The 26,926-nt window shown below is 29.9% G+C and overlaps 3 protein-coding genes across 3 annotated transcripts; 2 read left to right on the forward strand and 1 right to left on the reverse strand.

Annotated features, from left to right (window-relative positions):
• The first annotated feature begins 1,956 nt into the window (after nucleotides 1-1,956).
• LOC115700115 (uncharacterized) lies at nucleotides 1,957-9,362 on the forward strand. The gene is made up of 2 exons (XM_030627684.2): nucleotides 1,957-3,906; nucleotides 7,661-9,362. The coding sequence occupies exon 2, from the start codon at nucleotides 7,703-7,705 to the stop codon at nucleotides 9,053-9,055; it is 1,353 nt and encodes a 450-aa protein (XP_030483544.1). The 5' UTR covers nucleotides 1,957-3,906; nucleotides 7,661-7,702; the 3' UTR covers nucleotides 9,056-9,362.
• Nucleotides 9,363-9,452: 90 nt separating this feature from the next.
• LOC115700130 (uncharacterized) lies at nucleotides 9,453-11,502 on the reverse strand. The gene is made up of 2 exons (XM_030627695.2): nucleotides 11,076-11,502; nucleotides 9,453-10,067 (listed from the first exon to the last, which is right to left on the reverse strand). Exons 1-2 carry the CDS (start codon nucleotides 11,270-11,272, stop codon nucleotides 9,629-9,631), a joined length of 636 nt encoding a protein of 211 aa, XP_030483555.1. The 5' UTR covers nucleotides 11,273-11,502; the 3' UTR covers nucleotides 9,453-9,628.
• A 13,534-nt stretch (nucleotides 11,503-25,036) lies between these two features.
• LOC115700135 (F-box protein AFR) lies at nucleotides 25,037-26,453 on the forward strand. Its single transcript, XM_030627698.2, has one exon. The coding sequence runs from the start codon at nucleotides 25,273-25,275 to the stop codon at nucleotides 26,416-26,418; it is 1,146 nt and encodes a 381-aa protein (XP_030483558.1). The 5' UTR covers nucleotides 25,037-25,272; the 3' UTR covers nucleotides 26,419-26,453.
• Nucleotides 26,454-26,926: the final 473 nt, after the last annotated feature.

Below are 26,926 nucleotides of genomic sequence, written 5' to 3' on the forward strand. Positions count from 1 at the left end.
ATTAACACATAGGAAAGTACTAGACACCACGGTACGTTTTAGTATTTCTCTTATAATTTCTTATATTATAATGGCTAAGAGCTGCATGTTTGCCACATGTCACCCAAAGAAAGGACCATATATTATGTATGAAGAGTAGCTTCCACCACCGCCCGGCCACCACTTGTGTGAAGAGACCTTTATTTATTTATTTATTTTAATTTAATTTAATTTAATTTATAATTATCTTTATTAGTTTAAAATTGAGGGTTCTCAATCACAACTAAACTTTTTTGTTTGGTTGGTAGGGAAGGCAAGGATTGATTAACATAAGCTTTTTTTTATTATTAACTTATATTATTATATGCTTTTATGAGGTGGTAATGGGGCTGTGCTGCTGTCGTGTCACAAATTGGACAACATTTTTCACATATTTTTTTATCCATTAATTAATTATCAACTATTAAAATAAGAAAAATGACAATCAAGCTTTTTTCTTCTATCAAACGACATCGTGTGGACAAAGTCTCCACCACCAAACGGCTTTAAAAGCTTACCTAAACCAACATGTTTAAAGTTGGTTTTCCAATTCCAAATGGTGCAAATTAATGCAAAACCAGATAATAATATAGCCTTTTAAAATATTGTAATTAATAACACATATTAAGAACATGATTGGTAGTGGTGCCTAGCATATATAATGGTTTTTTATAAATAGTTAATAATATTTTATAATAGTTATTAAATTAAATTATATAAAATTTCTTTTTAAAAAAAAATTATATAAAATTTATTTTTTAAAAAAAAATATATAAAATTTAATATTTAATTACACTAATAACATCAATATAACACCAAGTGGTACATTTTAAACATTTCTCATCCATAAATGCTTACCCTAAACAATTTAAAAATTTTACATGAATCGACACTACAAAAAATCTTACTTTTAGTCACAATCAAACTTGTGACTAATTATAAATTATTATTCCTATATTGTGACTAAAAAGTCCGTGATTAGTTAAAAATATTAGTCACAAAAATTACAATTTGTTGTGACTAAATGTGTTTTTAGTCACAATACTTGTTGTGACTAAAGCTAAATTAGTGACAACTTGTAGTCATGTTTTAGTCACAAGTATCTTTTTGTTGTGACTAAAAATCACATTTAGTCACAAAAAATTTATATTATAACTAAAAAATAATCACTAAAAGTAATTATTTTTTGTAGTGCGAAACATACTTTACGATATCCAATAGTAACATATAATATTATAAATTAAAATATATAGATACCGTTATTAAATTACTTCAATAATGAATAATGTGTGATTTTAAAAAAATAATAATAATGAATAATTTGTCTTTATGGTGTCTCATATATAACAATATTCTAAAAATTAAGTAATAATTTAATGGGTTAATATCATTTTGAATTTTATATTTTACAAAACTTATAAATTAGGTTATTTTTTTTGTTAAATAACAAATTAGACCCTATATATATTTTTAGAAATAGTATAAAATATTACTCGAGCTCAATTTTTGTCAATTTTTTCTTATAATAACCAATTAGTTTTCCAGCATGAACAGATCATACATAAAATATAAATATTGTTGTTATAACACCTTTAGATAAAATTAGTATCAAGTTTTATTTTGATAAAAAAATTAGCTTAGGATACTATTTTGTATCATTTTGAGAAATTTAAATACAAAGTCCAATTTATCATTCAACAAAACAGATGATCCAATCAGTAACTTTTACAAAACACAAGGTCCAAAATAGTATTTACCGACCCTAATTTATGTACACCAAGAAAAACCTTTCGTGTCAGTATTCCTAAGCGCAATCAATACAAAAACTAACATCGTTAATTAGAATAAGTTTTCAACATCAATTTATTATGGATGATAATTGTTGTTAGTAACGTCAATTTTCAAACTGACGTTAATGTGTCTTAAAAATAAAGTTGAAACTACAAAAAACAAGAACAAAAACATTTATTAATAACCTAACATTTTATCGTTTATAACGTATCTTGGTTGCAAAATAGACATTAAAATTTATACCGCTAATTATTTATTTATTTATTTATTGTAGTATTTATATATACGAATATTTATACATAATGGAGCTAGGTTTTGGGAGATGGGGGCTTGCCCTGGCCGGCTGGCCCTATCAAAAGTTTGAAAAAAAAATATAAATTGATCTAGTATTTTCTTATAACTATAACAAATCACTTTACAAATAGTATTTTGGTCCCTATATATATGTTATATGTACAATCTTTATGATCATATTCATTTTATGCCTAGCTGCATGCACGAATAGCTTTAACTAATAATAAATCATATTCTAAAAAATTAGGGTTGACAAAAAGAGATGCAAAGGAATAGTCAATAAAAGTTAAATCTATTTAATTATAATATATCTCTAAGATATAAAAACTCTCTTATAAAACAAATTAAAAAAGGAAAAGTTGCACTTGAGTACTTGACAAATAAAACAGTTATTATAGGTGTGAGATTAATATTTTTCATATAAGATGTTATTAAGAATGACAATATTATTGCAATAAATAATTGAAAAAAATGTGCATATCTAATATTATATAAATATATTCCATAAAGACTATAGGACAACGTGAATAACAATAATCGTTAGCATGAAATAGAGGGTCACATATCAAAATCAATAATTTGGTTAAGATATCAAGTCTATAATAAGTAATTAGCCTTTTATTTCAGATATTAAAGAGTAATCTAATATTTCTTTCTTTCGTGATATAATATATTTTTTTTTTAGTTTTTCTATTTTTACACTTTATAATAATTTTTCTTTTTTAGGGAATTCTACGCAAAAACCTTTATAGTAACTAACAGAGAAACTTAAATTAATTGCAACTAAAATCCGTATAACAGTCCACATGGAAATTACTGAAGCAATCCAAACCGTACGTTTAAAAAAAAAATAAAAATAGTACATGAGTTAATTCTCTTATTTTTTTTTTACCCTTTTAATTTTTTCTTCTTGTTATTTAACATTTAATTTACCCATGATAAATTGTTGGTTAGTATGAAACTTTCCATTTGATGTTATTACCCCCACATCCGAATTTAATAACAAATTTATAGTAATTGTGTTATAACTTTTTTAATTGACATTTAAATTCTTATTAATTAATAATAATAAAGTTATACAACAAAGATACCAACCTTTTGCACTTATAAACTTATAAAATTTTAAGGTCATTATTGTAAATGGATTCGATGTTGTAACTGTATGTGACTACTATATCATTAGATTGATAACTTAATTAATTTGCAGCTAAAACTATATGATGTATTTTTAACATCATCGGAAAACATATATACATATTCCCATCATAATAAAAGGAAAGGAGTACTACTCTACCAAATTATAAAATAACAACACATTATTAAGGTATCATATATACATTAACATTATTAATTATTACAACAATAACATATAATAATCTATATATATAATTGGATTGAAATGGTCAATATTAACAAACGTACATCTCTCCTCAAATGTCTCTTTCTTCAATGAAACAAATGTTTGGTATTAACTTATTATTGAATAACTGAATATGGCTTCCCACAACCTCTGAGTTGTGCGTTAATAACGGTATCCATCCCTCTAATTCGTCATTATTATTATTATTATTATTATTTTAAACTAAAAACAATAACCCCCAAGAAAAACCTTATTATTATTATTTATTTGTCTTTCAAAATATTCATTCATTAATTCCCAATCTTTATTTTCCTTCATATATACACATATAAATTTGTCATCTTCCACAACTCTTTTTTTTTTCTTCCTCGATCTCTCTTACTTTTTACTCTTGCCATTCCATACATAATCTTCTTTTCTTGAGGGAAATTTCATCAACTAAGGTACGTTTCTTTTTCTTTTGATTAATTTACTCATCTATATAGATATATATATATATATGTTTCCCTACAATTCTACTCTATTGATCTTTTGCACAATGCATATGCATATGCGTATAACTTGTGTTTCTGTCTTTTCTTTTTCTTAATTATTATTATTTTAAAAATTGTTTTGTATGGTGTTTTTGCTTCATTTGTTTCTATTGTGTTATTATAATTGTAGAGAGAGAGATAGAAATATGCATATTAATTCTTAATGCAAGACAGATTGTGCCAATTATCAATATTCATGCCATTCATTATTTTTATAAGTACTTTCCTTCTAATCATCATTTTCATTGCTGGTTTTTGGATGCTATTAGATTAGTGGAGCATTCAATGACATTTGTTCTCATGATTTAACACACACATATATATATATATATATTAATAATAAAGGTTCCATTGAAATTCCATGATATCATCATAACAAAAATTTACATTTTTTTTTTTTTTCGAAAAGACATTTATTTGGGGTTCTCTTTACATACTTTATTAATTAAATTTATAAAGGCATTTTTGAGTGCAATTAATAATAAAGATTAAAAGGAGGAGACATAAAGAACATCCAGCCCAATGAAGGGTATGTTTGGGGCCCATTATAAATGGTAACACCCAGACCCATGGAAGATAATCCAACTCTTTCCTTTTTATCTTTTCTTTTTCCTTTATTTATGTTTTTCTAATTATATTTGAGAATTATAATAAAATAATGATATGTGTACATATACATACCAAATAAGATCAAACTAAAACAGCATGATTGTTGAATAGTTTTGCATTCTAAAATAAAATAATGGAGTCTAAAATCTAATTCTAATTAAAATTTCAATTCCATATAAATAATATTGGATAATGCTTTAATAAAAATATTGAAAATGACGTTATATAGAGTCATTTTTTAAATAAGTGTCATTGTTTCATTTTATGAACATATTTAATTTTATTTCCTTATATATTTTTTTTATAATTATTTGTCAAAATACTCACCCACAAAAAATATTATTTTTTGGTGAATATGATCTTAGAGGAGAGATGTACAAAATATTTTTTTGCATTGTTCTTTAACTTCGCTATGAGAGAATTTTTGAGTCTCAACCTCTATTTTTATTTTTAAAAAATTTCAAAATTCTTAGTTTTGGTTATAATAATTTAGGTTCTTTGATAAGTAAGTTTTAAGAATTTTTATGGCGCGTTTACTAAACTGTAATTGGAATCAGAATAATCAATATCGATTTAAAATAGAAAATAATCGGAAACAATATTTTATTATGATGTTTACTAAACTGTTCGGAAAGAAAACCAGAATCATATTATTTTGTTTACATAACTAGGATAAGTAATCGGAATGCTTTAATTTGATAAAATTGCCATTATTAGAACATGTAATTATTTTCTGTTTATAGATTTTTAAGAAGTATATTTGTCTTTTTCATTTTTAATTAATAAAATTAAAATTAAAATAAATTAAGTAAGGAAAGGGAAAGACATTCCTTACAAAAATGGGGGAGAACCTTTCCCTTTGTTTTCTTCCTAATTTGTGTGGGTCCCACTAATTTTCTCCTTTCCAAAATTTAGTAAACAATTGTATGGGAATCAATACCATACCATTCATTCCCATTCGAGAAAAAGAGGGAGGAGAAGAAGAGAGAAGTGAATGATAATTTTTTTTAAAGAGAATGATAGTGTTTTTAAGTAAAAAAATAAAGGCTAATTAGGATTTTTGCCCCCTGAACTTTGACATTTACCAAATCATGCCCCCTGAACTTTTAAGGTCGTTAAAAATGCTCCCTGAACTATTGAAATTGTTGGATTTAAGGACTTTTTTCTAATTTTAGTAAAAAAGTCTAACATGGATGAAAGTTCAGAGGACATGATTTGGTAGATATCAAAATCTGGGGAGCATGGTTTAGTACACAAGCAATAACTGAAATAGTAAAATTGAATGAAATTAGACAAAAGTCCTTAAATCCAACAATCTCAATAGTTTAGGGGGCATTTTCAACAACCTCAAAAGTTTAGGGCATGATTTGGTACATGTCAAAGTTTAGGGGACAAAAATTCTAATTAGCCAAAAATAAATAAAGAAATAATATTTAATGGACATAAAATAAAATAATGACACATATTAAAAAAAAAATATTCTACATAAAGTTATTTTTAATACAGCATTATCCAATAATATTTACTATTAGGTAGGATTTTACTCAAAACATCTTAAATGGATTACTACATAAAATGTGATTAATGTATTTTAAAGCTTTAATAATAAAAAAAAATTATGAGCTAAAATACTCGTATTAAATTTGGTATAACAATATATAGTTTTTTTTCCAAAAAAAAAAATATTGTAATATTATTATGGAAGAATAAAACATATAAATTAATATTTTCAATAAACTTTAATAGATACAAAATATATATAATATATTTATCGTTATAAAAAATTTACATCTTTAAACGTTATTATTTATTGGAATACAATATCAAATATTATCTCAAATGTAATATATATTTTTCAAGTTTGCAGATATTGTCAATCAGTTACCTAATACATAACTATATAATGTTTAAAACAAATAGTGTTATACATTATGTTGAGCACTATGTACACTAGTACCTACTAACTAAACTTGTAATAATATCAAATTTAGTTTCGAAATGAAAATTTTGATTATTTTACTGTAGCAACAACTCATGTTGGTGTTGGAATAATTGTGAAACTCTAATGTGTGACTAGTGAGGATTAGAGTACTAGGCACGAATTCGAACACGGTATGAAATTATTAGATTTGTATGCCGTGCTGGAGTTATCTTATAAAATTGTCACGTGCACGCAGGCCCGGCCCTGGGCATAGGCGGGCTAGGCCTGTGCCTAAGGCCCACCCAGCCCAGAGGCCCAAAATTTTTTTTCTTCTTTTAAAATTATACATTTTTTTTACCGATTTTGAAAAATATCACATTTTTTTTTAACATAAGGGCCCAAAATTTTTTTTTTCCCTATGGCCCACTTTGTTTCAGGGCCGGCCCTGCGTGCACGTGATGGCACCATATGTATATTTTGAAAAACTTGAAAAATATAAACCAAGCAGCAAGTACATATTTACAATTCTTTTTGATAATACTGACTATTGAGTATAATTGTTTTTTTTATCATAATTATGTATGTAATTGTTAATCAAATTAAATTAAAAATGTTAAATCTAATCTAATAAGAATGCATTGAAGTTGTTACCGAAAGGTGATGTAAAATCATGAATCTACTACTCAGTTAAATGAATTGCATCATTAATTTAGACTGAATTTTCTTCAAAGTTTCAAACTCACCAAATTTAATAATGATTAATGTCCATTTATTTATAAGTGGTGGTTGAAATTGACCATAAATAGTATTAGTAGTGCTCATTTTGCAGCTTTAACACATGTTTGATATCAATGCTTACTTTGACCTCCATCCTTATTTTTATTAAATGACAATTATTTAATTGTTAAATGACTTCTAGTTTATCAAAATATGTTATATATATACTCAAATACTATACACAACTTATACAAATTACTGATAGAATATTCAATAGAATCATCCTTTACTTAATTAACAATTTACATGTTGATAAAAAAAAAACACTTGTCTAGTAAGTATAACTAATTAACTACCATATGTTTTTCTCATAATGATTTTCATTCTTTGTTCTTCTCTATGTAAATATAAATGCAGGTTTCTGTGATCACATACATATAATCAAACATCTTTTTTATTATGGCAACTACAAAAGTGAAAAGAGATAGTAGTAATAATCATGTGCCTGGGAAGAGGACACTGCCTTCTACAAATTCCAACCCCAGAACAAATAATAATAGCAGTAATTCTACTCAAAAAGCTTCATCTTCTTTAATGGCTTCAACAGATACTAGTAATAATAGTACTCCTAATCAGAAACAAGTCCCTAACTATCTCAAACCAACAAAGAGCTCTCTCCCTAACCCCACTTCCAATTCCATAACTAATAAACAGTACCCGAAGAATAACAATAACAAACCAACCCTCAACAGAAGAAGGTCTTTTGATAATAAGCCTCCTCCATCACCTATTAATAATAATTCACACAGAGCAGTTCTCTCAAACTCCTCATCTTTCTCATCATCCAAAACCAGAAACTATCTTCACTCATCATCATCATCAAAGACTACTACTAGACCTACAAAACCTCAGAGTAGTCATACATTGTATGCCAAGAACCCCAAAAAGAGCACAGAAAGTTTTGTTAGGAAGGAAAAAGCTCCAACTAATTACAAGACTACTACTTCTACTAAAGTTGTTAAGGTTGATGATCATGATCAAGAATTGATGATTAAAGCTACTCCACCAGCAGGTGATCATGATGATAATGATCAGCTGAGCATGATCAAATCAGGAGATAACAGTAATATAAGTCGTGATGATGATGATGATGAAGATGATGGTGGCAGTGTCAGTACTGATATTGTCGATTATAATTATGAGCACGACCACGAGGAGGAAATTAATCATGATCATGAAATTAATAAGCTCATAACTCCACCTTGTGATATTTCCACTGTCTCAGAAGAACTGGTTGTAAAAGCTGATACTGTTGGTAACAATAACAATAATAATAATGGAATAGAAGAGACAAGTACTGGTACTACTACTACTGATGATCAAGAAGAAGAGTATAATAACAATATTGATCAGCATCATCATCAGAGTACTGATCAATTATTATTATTATCAGAAGATGGTGAAGAGAATATGAATCAAAACAAATTATTAGCTGATCATGAAGATGATGATATTATTGCAGGTGATCAGGAGTCAAAACCTGATGATAATAATAATAATGAAGAAAACAAAATTATTGACATTATTGATCATGATCATAAGATGATCAAGGAAGAAGAAGAAGAAGATGTACTAATAGTGAAGGAAGTGACAAAGGCTGAAGGTGTGAAGAGACAGGGGAAGAAGAAGGAATCTCAAGCTTACAATGATGTAATAGAAGAGACTGCAAGCAAGCTTTTGGAGAAGAGAAAGAACAAGGTTAAGGCTTTGGTTGGTGCCTTTGAGACTGTTATTGATTATGAATCTAAATAATTAATTAAGTAATAATGCGCTTTATACATGCATTTTTATTACTTAATTACTCTTTTGTTAATTATTAGTTAACTTGGGTTTCAGTTCAATTGGATCGACAAGTACTTGTATACAAACGAAGGAGAGACTCATCAAAAGATATTGTTTTATTTAAGAAAAAAAGAAAGAGAGGTATGAACGTTATTGTGGGGATCATGGAGATTATGATTTCTGCTTTTTGTTAAATTATCACTCTCCACAATAATAAATGTTATTATTTGTGTGATCATAAATACGTACCTTTTAAGTAGCTAATTGGTTTTGTAAATGATTTTTCTTTTATTGTTATTTAGATTCTAATTGATCCTTGTTTTTTTCCTACTACCATGCTTAACTTATAGAGAGGACATATCAAAAATTTGCAAAATAGAACTAAAATTAAATATTTAAGATTCATATACATATATACAACAACAAAATCCTTGTTATTTCTAAAATATATTGACTTGTTTTCTCAACAACACAACAAAATTATGATTAAATTATGGAGGGAAAAACAAAACTGATTGAAGTCTAAGCAACATCAAGCAAGACTTACAAATTAGCAAATTTTTCATTCTCATGATCTCCAACATCATGTGATCTCCATTCTTTGGTGTCTGCTCCTCCTTCAATCTGCTTTAGTTTATCTGGCCAACCAGATGCCCTTCTCCTAGCTTCACTACGAGCTGCCCTCTCAGCTATCTTCATTTCTTTGAATTCCTGTTCAAACTTGGCTTCATCCTCAGGTGAAAAGAAGAGGACCTCAGTGTTCCCAAGTTCTCCATAAAGCTTCTCAATTTTGGTTTTCCAGAAGAGACCTGTTTCTGTGTCCATTTTGCGGTAAGGTGTTTTCAGCAGGTACTCATCGATCCCACCAGCCTTGTCTATGCAACGAAGGGCGTGGGTTGTCACTTTCACTCGAATATGACGGTCTAGGATGTAACTAAAAAGTCGCTTATCCTGGACATTCGGCTTCCATGTCCTCCTTGTCCTGTAGTTAAAAAAAAAAGAAGCCAAGCAGTAACATCTTTTCATTATTTCAGCAAAAACAGAAGTTGATGGTGCTAAGTTAAATCAAGCAAATAATCCTGTTTAGGATTCAACACTCATATATGCTATGTAAACTATCTAAAGAAATCCTTGGAATATTGGGCAAAACATAAAGATACACAACAAAAAATGACAGCAAGTGATGGATAACATTTGCAAAGAAGAATATTTGTATTCATGTATAACAAATGATTCACATCAGAAGAAGTAACATGATAAGAAGAAATAAAGAAAAAATAGAACAAGTAAATGCATTATACATCAAGTTGAATCTTCCAAAATAACATTTTCCATCATCAAGATCAAACAAGCTCTTCATTTTCAATGAACTTGAGACTTCAGAAGACTACACTTTTTGCAGCAACACTAGTTAAACATTCTAATATCAAGAGCAAATTTCAATTAGAATGCAAGTCAATTTATATGGAAAGGTTTGTCAAATACCACTTGGCCTTGCAAGACTAGCACATAGTATACATACAAACATTCAAAATCAGATATAAAACAACAAAAAAAGTAAGTTTGAAGACATTTGATGAATGCTTCCAGAACCCATCCATATTTAACTGATAGAAATTGACAACACAACAGCAACTTCCTAAATACATTGGTGGTTCTCTAATACTTAATCAGCAAAAATGAAAACTCTGTACAACAAATCATTAAAAAAAATAAAAAAAACTTAGAAAATTCTTCCTTTAATTTGCTCCAACACAAAACTTAATCAACAGTTACGAATTCAAAGCCAATTAAAATGAAAATGAGAAAATCCAATGCACAACATGGTTCTTGAACTGCACCATCAAATTAATATTGACAAAGTAAAAGTAAAATCAAAACCTTTCGCAAAAGAAAAGATAACTATTATCTATGCCCTCACTCAAAAATAAGAGGAAGGAAAGAAAGAGAACAATTTGAGGAAAACACAGAAACAGAAATGAGAACAAACTTGTTTCCTCCGTCTTCACTGACGCTATTGCCGAATCGAATATGACGACCGGCGAATATGCCCCGTTTGGCCCGACCCATTACGATTTTAGAGTCGGGCACATATTTTTTCAGAGAGTCTTTCACTCCCGGAGCCAAGTTCTTCTCTCCTACCTTTTTCATTATGTTATTAATCATTTCTCTTCCTCTAAACGCCATTTTTATCGATACGTTTCGGGATGGAAAAGCTGAAAGATTTCTGGGATTTTGGGTACGGACACGGGAGGCACCGGAAAATTGTCCACCGGTGATTACATAAAAGATTTCGTTAAAAGTAATAACCGCCTAGTTTAGGGCTTTACAGACCCCCTTAACCAAATTTCATACAAAAATGCCATCGTCCAACTCCAAACTTATGTTTAGAGAAATATCTTCCTTTTTTATACCAATTTTTCTAGTTTTTATACCAAAATAATAGATTTTCGTTTTTCACACTTGTTTTTAACAACATTTTTTATCGAACCCACGTGCCAATTATTCTTTCCATTTTTTTTCTTAAAAAAGATAAATAAATAAGAAAGTTACATTATATACTATTTTAAATCACCCAATATTCTCTATTTTTCTCTAATTAAAATTTTATTCTAATTTTCGCACAAACCTATACATTCATCTAAAAAAAATCTATTATGTTTGAAATTATGTCTTAATTATGTGAGAGTGTGAGGATAATTTAAGTACAATATTCATAAAAAGAAGTATACTTGAATTAAATTTTATTTAGAGATAAATTTAATTAATGTATAAAATGAAAAGGTATTCTTCAATTTCTCTAATTGGGTTGGATCATGCTTAATCCGTTTAATTCGAATCAGGGGATAAGTTGAAGAATACCTCTTTTTTTGTATCCATTAATCAAAAATACTTTTATATTATATTTCATTAAAATCTACCCATTTTTGTGAGTGAGTTGTCTAACATACCCTCGCCCTCCACTTAAGTATAGCACATGATTTACATCAACTTAAAGAGTATAATGGAGATATTATCTATAAAAGTAGGTATATCTTAAAGAATATGGAAATAGTAAAAATTAAAATAGATAAAATAAAATGGGTGTACAATACAATTTTCTCTATTATTCTATATGGTCATTGCTTTGCAAGTTATAGGTCTGAATTTAGGCCCAAAACCCACCTATACCTAAGACGTGACAAATTTTATGTTAAATTTCAAATTTTGACAAAACAAAAAGTAATTTTCTAGCCAACTTATCTTCCCAATTGTAGTCTATTTCAAGTCTCCAAATACAAGCCCAAAAGTGGTAAAGAAAGAAGGGGTAAGTTGAAAAATGCCTCTTTTATTCATCAATTAATCAAATTTACCTCTAATTTTATATTTATTTGAAACATACCTCTTTTTATATGTATTGTACCCAAAATACCCTTACATAAGAGAATCACATGGAGAGTATCTTGAAGTGACAGGGGTAAAATTGGTACAATGTTTAAAAAAAGAGGTAAAAATGATAAATTTAAAAAAAAAAGGTAAAAATAAAAGAGCACAATATAAAAAAGGTATAGAGTACAATTTTCTCTATTTTTTCAAGTCTCCAAATACAAGCCCAAAAGTGGTAAAGAAAGAAAGCTAGCAACTATAGGGGCCTTATTTATCCATTCCATTCGTTAAGAGCCCAAAATCAATCAGCTTCACTTTCATCCGGCCCAAGCCCAAACAATTTAAGTGTTGAATGTAACTGAACTGAATGCTATAAAAGTCGACTAAACTCTACTGTCATCTCCATCTCTTGTAAGTTGTAACCCTAATCTAGCTGCTTGGTTTTTTTTGTAGGTTTTTTTTTTCTTTTTTTTTTTTTTTTTTTTTTTTTGTATGCAAAGGATGAATATGGATGTCATTTTTCTCACGACGGTCGTCTGAGATTTTCCATTGATGATAAATATCCTATTCTTCTGATGACTCCTCTTTTTATTTTTTGAGATAATTTATATTTGTTTTTTTTTACGAATTTGGCACAGTGAGGAGTTTTATCGTTATGAGATCGAAAGATCCTTGATATTCTACCAAACTTTATTCAAAGTCCTTTTCATTCTGAGTGCCTCATAACTTTTAATATTTTCGATTTCATTGTTTCACTTTTTATTTTTTAACTACTTGAAAAACTGTTTATTTATCTTCTATAAGATACAATGGATGGAGTTTAATCATACCCATTCTATCAAGTTTTATTCATCATTTCAATTTACTTGGATTTTTCTTCTTTTTTCCTCTTGGCATTTATCAACCAGTTGAGTTTGTTAGAGGAAATCTCACGTTACAATAACGCTTCTACATATTTGAGGCAATATCCAAACATATAAATATATAAATTGGGTAGCCCCTTTTTGGTTATATAAGTTTTATTTTAGGTTATAGAAAAAAAAAAGCAGGATTTTGGATAAAAAATATTTTAAAATTTAAATATTATATAATTTTTAATTTTATTTTTTAATTTACATAATACTTTTTATTAAAAAAATTTATATAATATTTATTCAATTGATAAAAATAATTTAAAATTTATATTTATTTTATTTGGGTTTTGTATATAAAGATAAAATTATTACATTAAATTATATAAAAATATTAATTATACTAATAATAATAAAACCTAACTAGTGGTGTCAACAGTTGTCAAGACTTGGTTTATTTGTAGGATTTATCATAATTAATAATTGAACAAATCATGTTAAATGGATTATTTCTGAATGTTTTCATTCAGCATATGACATCTGAAAAATAAATGGTTTTTGATTTGGTTGTCAATCTGAATATATCTTTTATAAAATGGATTCTCTTATTTGATTGATAAATGGAGGCTTCATGTAATGTTTATTATTATCTTCCATTATTTATTGCATCTCTAAACTGAGTAATTGCAAGAAAGAGTTAATTGGTGAATGAATCTAGATAGGCTTATTTGGTTGATAGTTTTATTCACTAAAACTATGTACTTAGAATGTGGTGTTTTTTTTTTTATATATTTTATCTCATTTAAAAATAATTAAGTTTTAATAATGGCATAAAATATGTAGAGATATTAGCAGTTAAATTATCTCCAGTTTAAATTTTTTAACATTTAATTACAAAAATTGAAATTTAAAAATAATTTTAAATATTTTTTTTTTTTTTTGATCAAGAAGAAGAAAGTACTTCATTAATCAACACTCCAATACAATCAAATAAACTTATCAAAGAGAAGCACAACTACAAAGCCTACTAATTACAAATCAATCTTTGTAGTAAATTCTTCTCCACTCTAGAACCTTTCCTATCTTTGATCAATAAGAGCCTATATTTCACATCACTTTTGATTTTGTTCACTATACATATGATAGAGTTAGAATAAAAAGAGAATAAGCAAGTGTTTCGATTGCTCCATAAGTGGTAAACCACGACTACCAATAAAAGAATTCTCACATTATCCACGATGTTCGGCCTTGTATTGCCCAGTCAAACCGTCCAGCTATCAAAGTTTCTTGACCAACCATCAAACCCCAGCCAATTAAAGAGCATAGATAGCACCTGATGGGAAAAGATGCAACTGAAAAAGAGGTGGTGGTGGCTCTCGATTTCACTGTCACAAACCACACACTTTTTGTTTGGAATAGGTATGTTCAAACGGCTCAACGATTCCCTTGTCAGAAGCTTGGATTGAGCAGCTTGCCAAAGATGAAATGCATGTTTTGGCACATTTAAATTGCTCCAAATTGCACTAGCAGCCGAGAAGGCATCCTGGTGTAGCATACTTTTGTACAACCTGCTCACATTAAACTTATCTCCACCTGCAGCAACAATTTCAGATTTGGAAAAAGTAGTGCGAAGTCTACAAAGCTTCCTCCAATACCAACTAGTATCCAAGCTCATCCTATAAGACCAAATATCACTCCCTTTGAGATAAATTGAGTTAATCCACTTAACCCAAAGCAAATCTTTTTTATTCATCAACTCCCATAAAAATCTAGCTAAGGAAGCTTTGTTCCACTTAGAACCATCCTTGAACCCAAGCCCTCCAAGAGCTTTTGGGAGGCACACCCTCTCCCAACTTATCAAGTGAGTTCTAGGCCGATTGTCTTTCAATCCCCAAAGAAAACCTCTACACAATTTCTCAATCTCTTTTATCACACTTTGAGGAAGGAGGAAGACTCTCATCCAATAATTCCTTAATCCAATCAATGTAGATTGGACTAATTGAACACGGCCAACATAAGAAAGATGCTTATTAGCCCAAGAATGGAGTCATTTTTTTCAAGATCAACCCACAATCATCAAGCCTCCATTTTGTTGGTCTTAGAGGGATCCCAAGATACTTAAGAGGGAACTCACCAATAGAAAGATTTATCTTTTGAGCAAGAGGAACCGGTTGGGAAACTCCACCAAAGAAAACTTGAGATTTAGCAAAATTGATGGAAAGACCTGAAGTCTTGCTAAATTCATCAAGCATAGCCTTGATAGCACTTAGAGAGCCCTCACTCCCTTTACAGAAGATGACTAAATCATTTGCGAAACAAAGATTAGTAAGTTTCATTTTTTTGCAAAAGGGATGGTACCTGAAATCCTTTTCTCTGGCTGCTTGTTGGATCTTTCGAGAAAGATACTCCATGACAAGAACAAAGAGGAGGGGAGAGATGGGATCCCCTTGTCTGAGCCCCTACTCTCCCTTAAAAGAACCCTGGATTCTACCATTTAGCTGTAAAGAATAGGAAGTATTCCTCACCCAATTCATGATCCAGTTGACTAACTTAGCAGGAAAACAATAGGCCACCAGAAGCTTTTCAAGAAAATCCCAATTAACCGTATCATAAGCTTTACTGATATCAATTTTGATTGTGCATCTGGGGGAGCAATTCTTCCTTCTGTAGTTCTTCAAAATGTCTTGAAGAATTAGAATGTTGTAGGCAATGGAACAACCCTTGACAAAAGCTCCTTGGTTCTGACTCACTAAAGCAAGAAGCACATTAGCAAGCCGAGAGCAAATCAGTTTAGAAACACAGTTGTATAAAGTAGTGCAGCAGGCAATAGGACGGTAATCAATCGCTTTCGAAGGGCTATCAATCTTTGGGATAAGAGAGAGAGAGAGAGAGAGTCGTTCTATGGAGCTCTTCCGGGAACTGATTAGTGTCAAAAAAAATGAGTTATAGCCCTATGGATATCCTTTCCCACCTCATGCCACACTGACTTAAAAAACCCCGACCCAAATCCATCAGGGCCAGGAGATTTAGTATTAGGGATACTAAACATCGCAGCTCTGACTTCTTTGAGAGAAAAAGGTTTTAAGAGATGAACCTGCTGATCGAGGGTGAATTTGGGGCCCATGGCTATGCAATCAGCTTGTATCTCCAAGGTGGTAGGCTTGGCTTTTCCCATTATGCCTTTAAAATGGCCAAGAAAGTGTTGCACAATGTCTGGAAAGTGATCATTTTGGACCCCTTGCTCGGTAGTAAAAGAAACAATCTTGCTATCTTCCTTCCGTTTCTTCAACATAGCATGAAAATAAGCTGTGTTACCATCTCCTTTTTGAATCCAATTTACCTTGCTTCTTTGGTGGAGAAAGTTCAAGTACATTTTCTCCTGGATGTGAAATTGGCTAGCAGCCGCTTGCTCCAATTCAAGGAAAAGATTGTTGTTCGGGTTAGCTTGACATTGGAACTGAGCCTCCTTGTAGTTGTCCTTAGCCTTCTCATAAGCATCTCCAATATTTCCAATCGAGTGTCTGTTGAAAGCTTTTAACTTGTGTTTGAGTCTCATGGTTTTTAAATAAATCCCCTTCAACCCACCACATCTAAGAGGCTTGCCCCAGCTATCAAGCACAATGTTCTTGTAGTCCTGATGATCAATCCAGAAATTATAGAACTGAAACGGTTTGCTTCCAATACTTTCTGTAGCAACCGAATGAACCACACAAAGACAATGATCAGAACAGGTCTCCCAAGAGAAATGGGCAGAAGTATTCGGAAAATCATCAACCCACTCCTCGTTGTGAAACACATGATCTATTCGAGAGAAGATCCTATTATCCTGCTTATTGGACCAAGTGAAATTCGAACCCGTGCGCTTCATAGGCCCCACCGAAGACTGGGCAATCCATTTATTAAAGTCAACAAGCTCTGAGTTACTAATAACATTCCCCCTGCCTGTCATCATGATGAAAAACCGCATTAAAGTCACCAAGGATGATCCAAGCTTTAGACACATTTATCATGGATAGGGCGGTCCAAAGATCACTTCTACCTTCTATGGTGTTGGCTCCATAGATAAAGGTAGCAAAGTAATCTTTTTTCTGCCCTATCATTTTGATATGACAATGCACATGTTGCTTGGATTCCTCAATGATTTCAACATTAACAAAACTCTTCCTCCAAAGCAGGAGAATCCGACCTTCCACCTTATTGCTAGAATAAAAGTCCCAACACAAAAAGCTACTTGCCATCATTTTTTTTAATTTTTTCTCTTAATCTTGGTCTCAACTAGGGCTCCAATGCCAACTTTATTATCTCTCCAAACTTCAGCAACTTTATCTTGCTTCTCCTTTTTATTCAAACCCCTAACATTCCAACAACTAATATTGCAAAAATCCATTAACAACACAAGCTGAAGTCATTCTCTCCCTTTACTTCTTCATGTTGTCCCCCTGTTAATATCTCAAAAGAATTTCTAAGCACTTTCTCACCCTTGTCATTATCTCTTCTTGTCGAACCAGAGCCTTTAGAAACACGGTTCTTTGGAGCTATCCAATCCCCACTAGCTGTTTTGATAGCAGTTTTTTCCCCTATGCCATTGATTGTTTTATCTTTTAAAACTGCTATAGCAGTCGCATCTGTCATATGGGCATTACATGGAAAAATAATATTTTTTAGTAGCTAATGTTTAATATGGAAAGTTTTTAGTAATTAGTGTAATTAAATCCAATTCTCATGGGGGGCCATGAGAATTGGAGAGTGTAATTGGAACCCCTCAATTACTTCTAATTACACAGTTACAATGTAATTACATGGTCAGACAAACATGACAAATTATGTAATTACCTCCAATTACACACAAATCTAATTACATTGTGACTTTCCAAACGCACCCTAACTGAAAATAACACAATAAATGTTTCCACGGTAAAATTGCCATTGAAATATATAATTATTTATGAATATAAATAATGGATTACATGATACGATCTGTATGGCCATAAACAAATTGAAATATCAGTGGTCCTTAACCGTCATATCAATATTTATTCTGAAAATTGATACATACTTCTCTGTGCATCACATAAAAAAAAAATTATGGACAAAATTTAGGAATAAAAGGTCATTTGATTTTGAGGTCAAATCAAATTGTTTAGTAATGTTATAAACATCCCAATGGATAGGAGGGATTTTTGTTATTTGATATTTACTAAATTATGTTTTTAAAATTTTTAAGGTTGTTAAAAAAAAAATTAGCTATTGAGATTATTAAATTTAAGGACTTCTGTCTAATTTTAGTAAAGAAAATCTATCATGGATTAAAGTTAGTGATATAAATTGGTAAATGTCAAAATTTAAAGGACATAATTTGGTAGTTACTAATATTTGGAGAGCATGATTTTGTACATAAATAATCAATGAATTAGTAAAATTGAAGGAAATTGGACAATAGTCCTTAAATCTAACAATCTCAATAGTTCATAAAGAATTTTTAACCGCAAAAAAATTCAAAAGTATAATTTAATACATATCAAATTTCAGTGGTTAAAAATCTTAATTAACCTATTAAAAATACATTTTATGTATATGTTGAAACCAAAATAATATTTATACCCATTTATGAAATAAAAATGGGATTATTTTACACATACACAAAAATTACAAAAAAAATTACAGAAGTATGGTTTCACGGAATTTTAAATATTTCAACGATTTTTTTTATTTTATTTACAGAAAATACGATCTTTTTATGTTGTACTCTTGTTAATTTGTTGTTGATTTTTTGTTATCTGTATGTTATTTTTTATTGTTATTTAGATGTTATTTTTATTTAGTTTTCTTATTGTTTTCGTGTTATTTCTATAGAATACTGTAAAAATATAAAAAAAATTATTTAAACGTAAAAATATAACTTTTTTACAAAAAAAATAGTGCATTATGTAAATACATTCTACACCATACTCTAAGTCTATCATAGTATAATTAATATTTTATTAAATGCATATGGAGTCATTAATCTAATTTGATATAAAAAAAAAATACTTTTATAGTGGGGTACGATCTAAATGAAATACTTAAAATATAATATTATTTTTTGTGTATATATATAGGTGTTCGTTGTGCTCAAGTAGACCATTTCTAAATTTTTTAAGAAATTTAGAAAAAATTACAATATTGTTGAAATAGTTTGCTGTTCGACTGCCTATTATTTTATATGTATATATAACAACAAAAATTGAATATTTACACATTACACCTTCATTTAGGTTATATAAATTAATCAAAATTTCTCAAAAAAAAAAAAAATTGCAGGAGAACTGCTAGAACTATAATAAACACAAAATAATAGGAAAAAAAATATAACAATTACATCAATTAGGGGTGACAAAGCAGATTTTTACGTAATATGAGATTTTGCGGGTTAGTTTTAAAAGTTAAACGTGGGTTGACTTGACAAACACAAAATAATAATAAGAGTTTTTTAGCATATTTACATTTGGAGCCTTTTTTAATCTAATTTATTTTTTTTACGTAACTTTTTATTTTTTGTTAAGTTTACTGTTTTTTGATACCGTATTTGATTTAATTGATTTTTTTTTTTTATCTACGCGTTTATTTTTAATTTTTAATTTTTAGTTTTTCAATTTTGTTTTCGGTAATTTTTTTGATTAGGTATACATTTTAATTTTTCATTTTGTTATTTTATTAATTTTTTTGTGTTTGTTATTTTTCTAATTTTTTTTTTATTTTATTTATTGTTGTTTTTCCTTTTGTTAGTTTTTTTTTTGTTTTTTACTCAACTGAGATCTCAATTTTGTTTACATTAGGGTTAGTTTCTTTTATATTTTTATTTTTGTTTACATTAGGGTTTGTTTCTTTAAGATCTAGTTTTTTCATCATACTTTTTGTATATTTTAGGATTTTATTTTGGTTTGATTTCTTTTAGGTATTAATTCTATTTAAATATATTCTTGTATATGATTTAGTTTACTTATTTTTTGTTTCTTATTTTTTTTTTAAATTGTTTTAACTTTTTTTTGTGTATTTATTGCGTGCTATTTTTTCGGTTTGACGTTATTTTCTTATTATATACTTTACTATTTTTAAGTTTAAATTTGTAAGAAATTATTTGTTTGTATATTTTTATTGTTGTTTATGTATGTGTGTTGTTAATCTGATTACTATATATTATTGTTTATTTTTTTAATTCTATTTTTGTTGACGATTTTGTTTATGTTATTAAGTTTCTAGCCTTTGTATATGTTAAAGTTTTTATTTAGTTTTTGATTTTGTGTTTGTATTGTGTTCTTTATTGTTATAATGTTATTATGTTTGTTCTTAATGTTCTGTTTTATTCAATATTTTTGAAATGGTAAACTGGTTTGTTTACATTATTGTTTATTTGTAATATAATTTTACTTTTGTATGTCAATTATATTTCTTATTTTTTAAGACTGAGAGTTATATTTCAAGCATGAGGATAGGGTTGGTGGAAGAATTATTATCTTTTTTTCTAATCATGATTACCATGTTATTGCCAATATCAATAGTAAATTGACTCCTTCTCAAGCAAAACTGTTTTGTGAGACATCTTTTGGATATTTTTTGGACATGAATCCAATTACAATGCAAACTCAGTTGATTCACATTGCTTTGCATAGGGAGGTGCACTAGAAAAATCCTTCTGAAATGTGGTTCAAATTTGGTTCTCAAAATTTTAAGTTTAGTTTGGCTGAGTTTGCAGTTGTGATCGGTTTATTATGTGTTGGTGATTCTGATATGAGTGCTTATGCAAAGAAGGAGAATGTATTTGTGGACAAGTATTTTAGTGATCAGCAAGTAACAGTTAGTGCTGTTGAGAAGAGATTCATGTATAGTGATATTAAGCTGGATGATTATGCTGTTAAGATGGTTGTGTTGTATTTTGTTTCTAATTGTTTGTTTAGCAGCCCTAATTCCAAGAAGGTTCCTAATGAAATATTCAATATTGTTGAGATTGGTGATTATGAGAGTTTTCCTTGGGGAAAATTAGTTTTTAAAAAAACATTACACAACATGAGGATTGGTTTGAGGGGTGTACCGAAGAAAGAAAATAGGGAAATATATTGGTTCTAAGGTTATCGATAAGCGTAAAGGGAAAGCAAAGGTTATCGATAAAGATTTTTCGAGGACTTATAAGTTGCTTTGTCTTCCTTATGCATTTCTTGTTTGGATTTATGAAACTATTCCTCTTTGTCAAAAAGTTAGTTTTTGTGAATATGATAGTGACCCCGAATATAGAATTTGTAAATGGTTGAATGTAGGTCTTCCCAATAATAGTGTTGTTGAGAGGAAAGTTTTTTTTTTTTTATCTCCTAAGGTACAATTTTTATTAGTTTTTTTATATATTGTTGTTTATATTTTAGTTTATTTTTTTTATTTTATTGATTACTAATTGTGTTTACAATTTTTGTTGTTTTTTGGTAGCTGAAAGGTGAATATATATTTGCTACAGATTAAGAGAGAACAATGCTTAATCTCTTTGGTTTTGAGTTTATTGAGAAGGAAGATTCTGATACTGATGTTGATCGAGGTGGTGCGATTGGTTTGCAATCTTCTGTTTTAAGTGAGTTAAAGAGAGACATAAAAAAAGTAATTCAAAAGCAATTACAGTGTGATGGTTCTTTTGAGGATATTACATCAGATATTAGGTGTAGATCCAAAGAGTTGGAACTGAATATGATTTCACACATTGATTCTAAGATCGATGAAAGTTTGCAATTTTACTTGGACTTGAAATTTAATGATTTGAAAGAAATGTTTGATGATTTAAAAGCGTCTCAAAGTGTGGTGGATATTCGTGATGATAGTGGTGGTGATAGTGATGATGTGAGTGTTTAATTATTTTTTGATATTTTCGTAGTCTTATTATTATTTAAATTTTTTTTTGTTTTTTAATGCAGAAATCAAGTTTGAAATATGGTGTTAATATTGATTTGGCAGAGAAGGATGTCAATGTGATTTTTATTTTTATTAATTTTAGTTTTTTTTTTTATATAATTGCAAGTTTTAAATTTTTTAATTTTTGTGATTGTTTGTATTTTCAGGGTCAATTTATCAAAGATCGATGTTGATGTTGTAGGTCCGGATAATGAAAATGTGAAATATTGTCCAACTGTATGTTGTGAATACGTTTGTTCCTTAATAACTTTTATTGTTATTGCAATTTTTAGTAGTTTTATTTCTTTGTGTGTTTCCATTTTACTCATTTGTAATTATTTGTGTGTAACATGACCCTATTTTAAAAGGTTCTGAAGGTGGTGTGTTGGTGAATGAAGGAGACACTACAGTTGTAGAGGTTCTATTCATGTTTACTTTATATGTGTTATGTTGTTTACAGTTTGGTTACTTTTTTTTTCGTAATATTATATTTATCTTATTTTTTATTTAAAAGAGTTAATATAATTTAGTGTTTATTATGTTGCATTATTTTTATTTACATTCTATTTATTATCCATTTTATTCATTAGGGTGACGGTTTACAAGATGTTAGAGATGGTGACTTTTTTTTTTTTGGTGAAAAGGACGGTGCGAAAGCACCAGATTCATTAAAACAAGAAAAGAAAATACAGCAAATCAAACCAACCAAAGGCTAGCGAAACAAGTCCCAGAACCAGAAAAAGCAAACAACAACCTTAAGACACAAGAGCTACAACAAACAATAAGAAAAAAACACACGACCAAAGCAAAAGACCAGAACATAAACCAGAAGACCAAAACAAAATGCAGGATCTATCCCGGGTGACAATAAGAGATGGTGACTTCGTTAATGAAGGTGACACTGTTTTATAGGTAATATTTTTGTTTTCCGTGTGTTTTTATATAATTTTTTCTATATATATGAGAGTTTATAGTTTTTATTTTATATAAGTTTATGTTATTGTTTACAATTATGTTATTATTTATTTTTTTTAATTTCAAAGAAGTAATAATGTTTACTTTCGATGATGGGTGAGAATTTCAGGATTTCAGGGTGGTTGAGCTCATAAATTTTAAGACTTCGAGGTAGAGATGACAAGACTTAGATGAGAGAGTTTTAAAGTAAGAGAGAGAGAGAGAGGCTTTTAGAAATGTAAGGATATTTTTTGAAAGAAAATATATTAAAAATGAGTGGTATATTAAAAATTATGTTTTACATTTAAGCATACTAAATCAAATTACTCTTTCTTAGTTTCATTGTAAAAAAAAAAAACCTTCAAAAAATGACTAACAAAACAAAACTAATTCAATTCAACATTTAAAAAATTGAAGGGAGTCTCAAAATTATGAGTACAAGCATAACTCTAAATATGTGCGTGTCGTGCTAGTTCGGTCTATATTTTTTTGTGCTTTTCAAAATACGGGTCGTGCAATACAGACCATAAAAAAATATAAGACATGTAGTACCGTGCCATAAAAATATATATGATATGTCGTATCGTGCTATAAAAAAAATATGAGTTGTGCCGTACCGTGCAACAATTTCATAGGATAAGCACGGCTAGACCCGCAAGTCCAGTAATTTTATGTCGTGCTCGAATTTGTATCTTTCTTTATTTTGATCGACCCGTTTTTCTTAAATAGACCAACCTATTTTCTTATACAAGCTAGAAGTTGTACTCCATATTTTATATTTTTATTATAATTAATGAGCCAAATACTTAAATATATGTGTATTTTATAATTTTAATTAGTTTTATACGTTTTCAATAATAATTACATATAATTATATAAAAAATAATTATAATTATTATAATTTAAATATTAATGTCATTTTAATTGATAAAGACATATTTATTATTGTTATTAAATTATTGAATAATTTAAGGTATTATGTTTTTGAGGTAATTTATTTATGTTTACGTGTCGTGTTTTTTAACTTATCGTATTATGTAGTGCCTAAACACATATTTTTTTTGTATCGGATAGTACTGGTCCGACTCATATTTATTATTTATTTTTATTAAAAAAGTAGTGTTATGTATGTACAGAATATTATGGGGTTCCTCAACCACATACTATTAGTATATCTGTCATAGTTTTTTTTTTTTTATATATATACACATATATCCTCAATTATATACTTAACTTTACAACTTATATTTGTCTTTATTTTCCAATTATTTAATAAAAATAAAAATGTAGTAGTACACGGGTACTACCACTATAATAATAGATATAGAGGATGAGTATGAGCATTGGTTTATAATAATAATAATAATCATAATAATTACCCACATCATGCTTGGATCTATCTACCTCTCACCAAATCATTAATCCCAAAGGCCCACCACCACCACTACCCACCACTTACATTTTAATTAAAACTTATTTGCAAAGCAAACCCAAAATAAAAAATTACAGAGAGAATCAAACATCAAATCAAACTCCGGTCGTCGGCGGTTTCTGCTCGTAACGTTGCGGATGCCACGTCACCACGACTCGATTCCCGCCCGGTGACATCATTATCAAAATTTTCTATTCACTTTCTCCACTCCCAAACCCCAAAGTCTTTTCTTCTTTCGGATTTACCGGTGTTTTTTTTATCTCCCTCCCTATAATCCGCCTTCTAGAATTATTTATTTTTTATTTTAAGAAAAAAAAACTTTTATCTTTTCAATTTAACCAAAATAAAAAAAAATAGTCTTTGTACATTGACGTCGCAATAATTCAAGCCACGTAATCAGATATCTATAAATAATATAATATTTAATCTCTTCTCCTGTTTCTTTCCTTATAATTTATTTTTATAAATAAAAAAAGGCAACCTACCAAAGTAGTAGTAGCACTGCTACTACAACACCTTTTTAAGTCCAAATAAATCGTCACTCATCTTACTATGCCTTTTTATAAGTAGATCCTCTTCTCTTCCCTTGTTTTTTTTGTTTGTTTGGGTTTTACTATAACTCCAATATTTTAGCTCATCACCTCCTCACCACTCCACACACACCACTAAAAATAAAAATGCCAATTCCATCGAAAAAAAGCTCCTTGAAAATCTCAGAAGAAGAAGAAGAAAATGGAATTACAGAGGCTTTGATTCCAGGATTACCAAACGACGTCGCTGAGCTCTGCCTACTTCGAGTTCCGTATCCGTATCAAACTTTGGTCCGTTCCGTTTCAGCTTCGTGGAACAAAGCCATAACCCATCCTGGATTTCTCCTCTCCAAGAAGAATCTCTCTCTCTCGCTGCCTTTCATCTTCGTTTTCGCCTTCAAAAAATCAACGGCCAGGATGCAGTGGCAGGCCCTCGACCCTCGATCGGGACGTTGGTTCGTCCTCCCTTCTATGCCTTTACCGAACGACGACGTTTCACTTTCACCCTCCTCCTTCGCCTGTGCCTCGCTGCCACGTCACGGCAAGTTATTTGTTTTAGGCGGGATGCGATCCGATACATGTAGCCCCATGCAGAGTACCGTGGTCTACCACGCGTCCACCAATCAATGGTCGGAGGCAACCCCGATGCTGTCTCCGAGATCGTACTTCGAGGCCGGGGAAATCAACGGCGAGATCTTCGCTGTCGGAGGGAGCGATGCAACCGGTGAAGCCATCACCTCCGTAGAAAGGTACGATCACGTGACCGACACGTGGAAAGCCTCCGCCAAACTGCCGGCGGCATTGGCGCGGTACAGCTCGGCGGTGGTGGGGGGAAAGTTGTGCGTTACGGAGGGATGGACGTGGCCGTTCATGTTTTCACCGCGGGGATCAACGTACGATCCAGATTCGGACACGTGGCGGGAGATGAAGGCGGGTATGAGAGAAGGGTGGACGGGGGTGAGCGTTGTGGTCGGGGACAGGCTGTTGGTTATATCGGAACACGGAGACTGTCCGATGAAAGTGTACAATCCGGATGAAGACACGTGGCAATACGTGGAAGGGGAGAAGTTCCCGTGCGACGCGCTTAGACGACCTTTCAGTGCGATCGGCTTAGATGGATTGATATACGTTGTTTCGAGTGGGTTGTACGTAGGCATAGGGAAGTTGTACGTTGATGTTGGAGAAGGGTTAGGGAAAAAGGGTATTACTGTAAAAGTAGAGTGGCAGGTTGTGCCAGCTCCGAATGCTTTTCGTGGGTTTGCTCCGTCGAGTTGTCAATTACTTTATGCCTAATCTAATCTAATCTATTCTAATCAAATTTAATCTAATCCAAGTGTCTTCTCTTTTATCACTCTATTCTTTCTGATTAATTAATATTTTCCTTTCGTTTTTTTTTTTAAAAAAAGAAAATAAACTATAATTAGCTAGTTGTAGTGGAGTCACATCTGTACATCTTTTTTGGCTCAATTTGTTATTATGTACATCTGTACATAATTAGCCATTTAAATTCAATGCATAATTATACACTACAATTGAATTTGTTTTTGTATATTATATATACATGGAATCAATTCAAATCAACAGCTAGCTACCTAGCCCATGTTGATCATGAGTCATGGCTACAGATTATGAGTATCCTAGCTGGTTGTGTATTTAAGCAATTTTTTTTTGTATGTTCCTGTTATTGTATTATAAATTATAGATTGTTCAAAGGTTTGAAACAACCATCATTCTCATATTTATACTTATACTACTGAATCACTTGTGGGTATTAAAAAGTATAATGATTTATAATGAGGAA

The sequence above is a fragment of the Cannabis sativa genome, chromosome X (genome assembly GCF_029168945.1).
Source record: "Cannabis sativa cultivar Pink pepper isolate KNU-18-1 chromosome X, ASM2916894v1, whole genome shotgun sequence".
Taxonomy (NCBI): domain Eukaryota; kingdom Viridiplantae; phylum Streptophyta; class Magnoliopsida; order Rosales; family Cannabaceae; genus Cannabis; species Cannabis sativa.

Coding starts and splice junctions, on each gene's coding strand:
- LOC115700115 (XM_030627684.2), top strand. CDS start 7,703: ATGGCAACTACAAAAGTGAAAAGAGATAGTAGTAATAATCATGTGCCT.
- LOC115700130 (XM_030627695.2), bottom strand. CDS start 11,272: ATGGCGTTTAGAGGAAGAGAAATGATTAATAACATAATGAAAAAGGTA. Junction 10,068..11,075: donor AGTGAAGACGGAGGAAACAA/GTTTGTTCTCAT, acceptor TTTTAACTACAG/GACAAGGAGGACATGGAAGC.
- LOC115700135 (XM_030627698.2), top strand. CDS start 25,273: ATGCCAATTCCATCGAAAAAAAGCTCCTTGAAAATCTCAGAAGAAGAA.